This window comes from Crocodylus porosus, unplaced genomic scaffold, assembly GCF_001723895.1.
Source record: "Crocodylus porosus isolate Cpor-Errol unplaced genomic scaffold, CroPor_comp1, whole genome shotgun sequence".
NCBI classification, from domain to species: Eukaryota; Metazoa; Chordata; order Crocodylia; family Crocodylidae; genus Crocodylus; species Crocodylus porosus.
Window position 1 is genome coordinate 180,626,094 of NW_017728886.1, and position 8,293 is coordinate 180,634,386.

Sequence of the window (8,293 nt, forward strand, 5' to 3'; positions counted from 1 at the left end):
ACCACGAGTGCTCATAAAGCCGTGCCAGGGGACTTGCAATGACCTCGGCCAGTTCCTTTAGAACTCTAGGGTGGAGATCATCTGGGCCGGCTGACTTGAATACGTCCAACCCCTCCAGAAGCTCCCTAACTAAATCCTCGCTAACCCATGGCCCAGGTGTGCCTCCCCCGGGGTCCGAGGGGGGCCCAGCAGGGAGGTGGCTGTTCAGGTGGGAGCTGGTTTTCAGGTGACCTGTGTGGCTCAGGCTGATGTACTACATAAGTATGGAGCACAATCATACTTCTGATTTGCAATATTTTTCCTAACTTCTAAAGCCAAAATTCTAGAATTTCCATAAAATTTCTGCCCATTAAATGAAGAGAAACAAATATGAGTGGGAAAAAAAAGATTACAAAATAGACTCTGATTACAAACAAATAACTAACACCTCGCTCTTGTATAGTACTTTTCATCAGTAAAACTCAAAGTGCTTTACAAATAGTTCCAAACTAGGATGTCATTGCATGGCTATTAAAAGTGAAGGAGAGAGACTGTTATAATAACATACTATTGCATTCAGCAAGTCAGCTATACTACATTTCTGAAAAAGTTCTTACCTAGTTGGAGCTACAGAAAAAGGGAGCTAAAAGTCAATTAAGAGTTGGAGTCAAATCAAGGCAACCTTGACTGTAGCATGGATTTTGTTCCATCAGTTCTCAAAACGTTATTTACTACCTTTTCCTTATTGCTAGGATTCTGTCATCTGTGACAACTGGGATAATTCTAAAAAGGTAACAAGCTACAAGAAGTTCAGGGTTCTGAAGTTACCAGCTAGAAGAATAAGATAAAAATGTGAGGGGAAAGCAAAGATCAGATTGCAAAGAACTGGAAATCAACTTTTGCAACACAGTTTAATGGTGAAAAGCCAGATTTGAACAGTTCCAGCAGTTCAAAGCAACATCTCATATGTCGACTCTGAGTTTGCAGGGGATAGAGAGGAGGAGGAAAGAAATCAGAGAGATGGTAACAAGCAATTGTGAGGTGCAATAGCTCATGCTTTGCCAAGACTAGAACAGAATGCTTTGCACCAAACATTGCTCCAGCTCCCAGTGATTTAGAGAGGTACTCTCTACGAATGGGCATAGGTATACTGGTATGAAGGGCACTGCCTTTGCTAAACCATGCTCACTGCTGATACAGCCTCTTTGTTCAAGATTGAAACAACAACAGAAAAGAGCCAGACAAACTCCAGCTGGTGGGAACAGAGGAAGCCAAAACAGAGCTCTTTGACTCTCCAGAGACCGTCCTAGAATGGACTGCCTCTACTATGTGTTGACCAGCTGTTTGTGAGGAGGTTTGGAGCAGTCTTCAACATCTCAGCTTTGTTCTACGTTTGCCTATTACTCTGCAAATCCCATCCCACTCCATCCCCATTCCTGTCCCCCTTGCACTTCTCCTGTTCTGCTAATTCAATTCAAAGTAAACCTGATGCCCCCAAAAGTCATGGAATTAACACAACTGCCACCAGCCCTCAGTTCACTCTGCTTGAGCTCACACTTTTTCCCTGGAGCTATTCTATTTACCACTGATCTGAGCTTGTACAGTGCCTAGTACAATGGGATGGCATTCTTACATGGTCCTCAGGTACTACCATAATGTGACTGATCAATTCATGTTGCTCTGGGTTAGCTTAGGCCCTGTCTAACTTCTCCGGTTTTGAGGGTATGGACACAACAGTTTGTACATAAGCTGTAGAGAAGCCTGAATGCAAAACGGTTGTATCCTGTGATCTTATTACCCACATGCCCATCCATATAAGCAGTCCTGCTGTCCAGTGATTTCTGTTTCTTCTCAGTATACATGAAGCTGAATGCAATTTGGGATCTATTCTCACTGAAGATCTGAATTCAATCTTTCCAAGGATTAGTTCTGCTTAATTCTAATTTACAGAAAGAATTAACTTTTATCTCTGTGCTAAGTGCCTACTACAGTCCAGTAACAGATGCATTCAGTACCTATTTGAGTTTCACTCAGTTGCCAGTTTGGGAATTCCTTTTTAGCATGCAAGTTTTTTTTTAACTTAACCTAGCTTTTACCTGGAGTGCAGACACTACGTGTTTACTAAAGACTAAAAATAGAGTGAGCACACAAGGAATACCTTTAATACAGCATAATTTTCCTCTTTTCCAGGGTAAAGTTATCCTGCAAAAAAATCTATGGTAAATCACCAAGTGTAAGTGTCATGTTTCTGCTCCTGCTTCATTCTCAGGTAGCCATTTGTCCAATGCAGATCAGGTCCCCTGCCATCTAGTGGCAAGGTCCTGTAATATCACCTTCTGCAAGAAATTGTGTCCACTACTGAATGAAATCCAGGGTAAATTACTCTGTGCTAATTGTATCGTGTGCACACCCTTATCAAACACTCAGTTTCATGAAACAAGGTGTGGTAAGTAGGTGCCAGGATTGGGGCATTTAATTAAACAAGGTTAGTGATGTTTTACATTCTTATTTCCATTTATTAATGTTATCTCTTTCACTTCCTTGAGCTGTATTTCAAACTTACAGTAATGGTGAAAATTAATTTATTAGTCCACCTTAAAGGTACGCAGATGGCAATACTCAGGTAGCATAACACAGCTATCTGGGACAGATTCAGGATAGTTACCATAACCCTTTTGCAGGCATAATTCACTTGTATTGCATGCACTGTTCAACACACATGGCTGTGGCTTACCATTTAACATAGTTATTTGCATTATTCCAATAACAGAGAGCAAGTATTTTAATAATGTCAAACACAGATATGAACTAGACATTTTCTGCCCATGTGGTTTCCTGGATCTGGAATTAATTTATTTTCCTAATGTGCCTTAACCAAAGGAAATTATAAAAGTCTCTCTGAGTTCCATTTAATTAAAAGCAGTCTTGCTTAGAAACCTAACTAGGTCAGAGGTTTGAGCTAGTACGGAAAACAATGCGTCTATCAATTAGGATCCCATTCATTAGCTAGAAGGCCAGAACAAGAGCAGAAAGGAAAGCTACCAATGTTTAGAAAAACAAGCAATAGGCCAATGCTGATTCCAAATATGGCTAACAATTTAAATAAATAAATAAACAAAAGGAAAGGCACCAGACTTAAGGATAAATTTTATGAAAGGGAGGAACATTTTAAGAAGTTGCTCCAAGTTTGACAGGAACATTTGCTGGGAAAGATAATATAAGTTTTGTTTGGAATTCAAAAGTCTCCTTCCTCCACGACTGTCACTCACTACACCTAAAGGCATCATCAAAGCCAGGAATGATAAGCTTGTCCAGAGCTTTGGTTAAGCCTGCATTACCTAGAATTTTAGTTTGTCAGCTTCAAGCATACCTTGGCCACAAGTGTTTAACATGTCTTTCAGATCTGGTGGTGGTGGTAAAGACCCCAAAAACCACACCAGATACTTGGTAGGGCTGTGCAAAGCTTTGGTCCCCGATTTAATTCAGTAGAGATTCAGCGGCCAAATCTCCGAATCCAAACTGTATCAGAGGACCCTTTAATCTTTCTGAATTGAATCAGAACCCTCCAAATCAATTAAAAAAGATTTGGAGATTCGGACGTAGACACAGCTTTAAATGTTTTTTCTACATACCTCTAAGTAGCAGGGGCTCGTGAGTGCCAAGTTGCTGGGGCGCACAGAGTGTCTCACAGAAGCACAGGGGGTCCCCCAGTGCGCTCAGCAGCAGACCTGGAAGTGAATCAGAAGCACTTCCAGTCTACTTCTGGGTCCTCTGGGGAGTGTGCTGTTCCTCTCCCCTCTCCCCCTCCCCCCCGGTGTCCCACCTGGCTCGGTGACTGGTGCCTCCTGGGTCTGGAGGGGGTACCTGTGGTCCTCCTGTGGCTGACTGCTGAGCCGGGGAGGTGCAGGGGACCCCCCCAGCGCACTCCCCAGCAGACCCAGAAATGGACCAGAAGTACTTCCTGTCCACTTTAGGGTTTGCTGCTGAGCACGTGGAGGGCCTCCCCTGCACACTTGTGGGACGCACCGCAGCGATCACAAGGTGCATCTGCTACCTCAAAGTACATAGAAAAAACTTTTAAAGCTGTGTCTATGTCCAAATAGCTGATTCTCCAAATCAGCATCGAATCTTTAGCTTCGGATTCAGCCAAATTGAATCACTGTCCCTGATTTGGCCCAAATCCGAGTCGAATAGGGCGTGCTTTGCACACCCATAGCAATTGGTATTGCCCCCCTCCACCCCCTCTTTTTTCTTTTTTCAAACAAAACAGCTAACTCTTTCTTAATGGCTTAGCTCTGGGGTGGATTAAGTTCAGTTCCTGGTTGTAGTATCATTTTCAGTTTCCAAATCAGAAGTATTGCTTTGACTTCCAAGATTTTTATGGAACATTGTAAACAAAACCCCCTGTTTGGGAGATGGAATTTCATGTTGACAAGATGTCATGTGGGTCATTACTTCCTACAACTGGCCTTTCCAATAACCCTGTCCTCCTCCAGTCCCTACAGTGGCGTTACAACCAATTTTAAGTTGGACGCTCCTTTATAACCTGTTCAGAATTCGACCAAACTCTTTACTGCACGACTTTTGTTTTACCTAGCACACTTGAACCTGGTTAGAAAGTTATTTTGCTCTTGACAGAGAATTTAGCCTTCAAACAGTCTATTACCTTTGTCACTGGAGTATGGTGCATGGACATTGTTATTTGGAACAGACACATTCTGGTGCTGTGGCTGGCTCACTGTTTCTAAAAATGAAACTAGATTTTCATGATGTGACAGTTCTTCTGCTACAGGGAAGGAAACAATATTCCAGTTCAGCTGTGTGTCCCCTTCTGTGAGCGCCCGGAATAGGGAAGGTATTGGTTCATGCAACTCTTCCACAGTGCTCTTGGAAGTTGGAGGTGTGTCACTGTAATTGCGAGGATTGCACATACCTGCAGGAGAGAGAAACAGATAACAAAGAATTAAGGAAAAGCCCTCCTATACCTTTAGCTCTCCCTTGACTGAGGAAAAGCAACATCTGGGAAATTAAATTAGAAGAGATGTCCTGTAAGAAGGAAAGACCATCTAAAAGTTTATTTAAAGGAGGTCTAAAAACTTTCCTAGGCATAAAAGCTTCATAGAGATATTAATACAATACCATTAGTAAATGGTAAACCTGAAAGAAGTAACATGTCTACAAAAGGAGTCCATGTCTGGACAGCTTGTTTGAAATCTCTTTCTATTGTTTTGGGGCACTTGGAGGAGGGGAGGGGAGGGGAGGGGAGGGGCCCCAAACCCAAGCCAGCATCAAAAGGTGATATCAAGTAATTGCTGATTTATTATTTGACGAGTGCAAGGTCTGTGTATGGACGTCTAATACAAGAACATGTAAGAAGGTCCTATCATAATTTCACTCCACTTTCAATTTAGTTAAATTAGTTTAGTTTTTAAAATTCTTAATTCCATTATATTTTATTATACTGTTGCTTCTTTTTCCAGGATTAGTAGCTGTGGAAGCTGTTGGTAGCACTATCATATACATTTAAAACAAATGTTCACATTCATTCAGCAGCCATCCTCCAAATGCAAAGTTTCAATAAAACAAGTTTAAATAAAAAGATAGACTATTCCAGTTGTCCATGTGTGTGAGAACATCTGGACTGACTAAGCCTTCTCAGCAGAACAGAAACATTGGAGCTCATAAAACATGCCTTCCCTTCCACACCAGTTCTAACACCTAAATTTAAATTTGGCATTCCTGGTAGTGACCTTTTGCAATAGTGACCTAAAAACTAGGATGAATAAACACCAGCTGCTTAACTGCAGCCCTTTCAGAAGTGGACGGAAGGCAATAAAGATGTGGTGTTATAGTACTTATGGCAACTTTTTATGCAGTTTTCTTTTGCTTTCATTCTGTCATACCTCTTGACACACTGTGTTCTAGATGCTTTCCAGTAGGCTTCCTATTTACTTTCTTCCCCCCGACTCCTATCTTTCCTTACACTCTCTTCTCATTATCTCACTAGCCGCATTTCTAGTCTCAGTCTGTCAACAGCCCACTTATCAACTGTCCTGCACCCTTAATTCTAACCACTCCCTCATGCATATATAGGGCTTTAAAACATTTTTAAACTCCACATGCTCAGAAGACACATTATGATTTAATGTACAAATCTCAGGTCAGGTGAAAAACCCAATGTCCTTCTTCTACTTTTCTGCCCACCCCCAAAGTCTCTCCTGGCTGTTTCAAGTGTGATTGGATCTTCAGATATCCTGTTCCAGGGGTTCTTAATCCCTGGTCAGCTGCCAGTCCACAGCAGTCAGCTGCTGGACCAGAAGTGGTTGCAGACCGGCAAACCGCAGCCCCCACCTCAGAGCTGGGCAGAGAGGCTATGGCTTTTCTGCAGGGCCAGCAGCAGTACAGGGTTTGGCCCACCCCCACCAGCCTGGGGGTGGAGGTATCCTTACCTGTCTGCTGGCTAGAAATTCCAGCTGCAGTCAGCTGTGACTGCTAGGCTGCAGTTTGCCAGGCCACAGCATAAAAACTTTGAGAACCCCTCCCTTATTCCTACCCCATTCTCTTTTTAGGACTTTCCAAGTCACCACTTTTCACATTTACTAGCTGCAATTGCTGCCTCTGCTGTTACTCACAGTTCACACAAGGACAACACAAAGCTGACTTTTCTGATGACATCAGTGGAGTCATTAAGAATGTTTTTAAATGGAGTAATAAAACTGACCAACACCTTGTTAATTCTACCCTGCATGTGTTTCAGAAGGGGTGGGCAAAATACAGCCCACGGACTGAATCCAGCCCATCAGGCCATTCTATCTGAAATTTGTATTTAGAAAATTAATCTTTATCTGCTCCTGGCTGCCTATCAAGGATGACAGGAGCCAGGGCCAGTAGGACCCAGGGGGAGCTGGCAGCAGGACCTGGCAGCCCAGTCCCACCCCACCCCCAGCAATTTCCCTGCTTTGCTGCCCACAGTGCTCCAGCACCACACTGCTCCTGGCTGCATCACTGGACTGAGGGAGCACGAGGCCCATGCCAGGACCCTAGGGCCAGGAATGGGAAGGGTGTGTGTGCGTGCGTGTGTTTGTTCGTATGGTGAGTCCCACATGCACACCTCACACAAGCCATACACATGTACTCACACCCCATCACACTGCCATACATGCAGACCCCAACCTCCACACATCCCCCCACAAACCCCATATCCACCGATACCTCACATATCCACATGTGCACCCACATGGTCCCTTACCCCACACCTGTCCACCCCCTATAGACACAACCACACCCTCCCCCACACCCCACATACCCACATCCCCCCACAAACCTATATCCACCCCCTCGTGCCCCCCACCCTCCCCACAATATACAAAAGTAAAACTTCATGTTAAGCCGCGGGTACTGAAGGCACTGGCTGATGTCATTGCACAGCCACTGGCAAGAATATTTGAGCACTTGTGGCGCATGGGAAAGGTCCCAGAGGACTGGAGAAGGGCCAATGTGGTCCCTATTTTCAAGAAGGGGAGGAAGGAGGATCCAGGCAACTATAGGCCAGTCAGTCTCACCTCCATCCTTGGCAAAGTCTTTGAAAACATTATTAAGGCTCATATATGTGAGAGCCCAGCAGGAAAAATTATGCTGAAGGGAAACCAGCACAGGTTCATAGCAGGTAGATCATGCCTGACTAATCTAGTCTCTTTTTTTGACCAGGTTACAAAACACCTGGACACAGGAGTAGGGGTTGACATCATTCACTTAGACTTCAGGAAGGCCTTCGATACAGTATCCCACCCCATACTGGTGAACAAGTTAAGAGGCTGTGACTTGGATGATTACACAGTCCTGTGGGTGGCAAATTGGCTAGAGGCGTCGTACCCAGAGAGTGGTGGTGGATGGGTCGGTATCAACCCGGAAGGGCGTGGGCAGTGGGGTCCCACAGGGCTCGGGCCTTGGACCAATACTCTTCAATGTCTTCATCAGTGACTTGGACGAGGGAGTGAAGTGTACTCTGTCCAAGTTTGCCAATGATACAAAACTGGGGAGAAGTGGACACACTGGAGGGCAAGGAACAACTACAGGCAAACCTGGATGGGTTGGACAAATGGGCAGAAAACAATAGAATGAGATTTAACAAGGAGAAATGCAAAGTGCTGCACCTAGGGAGGAGAAATGTCCAGCGCACCTACTGCCTAGGAAATGACCTGTGCTTGGCAGCACAGAAGCGGAAAGGGATTTTGGAGTCCTAGTGGACTCCAAGATGAACATGAGTTGTCAGTGTGACGAAGTCATCAGAAAAGCTAACTGCACTTTATCATGC

General features: G+C 44.2%; 1 protein-coding gene across 2 annotated transcripts in view; it reads right to left on the reverse strand.

The window, feature by feature from the left end:
* The window catches only part of TWSG1 (twisted gastrulation BMP signaling modulator 1), a 38,547-nt gene that overhangs the window by 7,617 nt on the left and 22,637 nt on the right, over positions 1-8,293 (reverse strand). For both annotated transcript variants that reach the window (XM_019546031.1, XM_019546039.1), the window contains exon 4: positions 4,646-4,912. In XM_019546031.1, the coding sequence (XP_019401576.1) occupies positions 4,646-4,912 (267 nt within the window). The remainder of the gene's footprint in view (positions 1-4,645; positions 4,913-8,293) is intronic.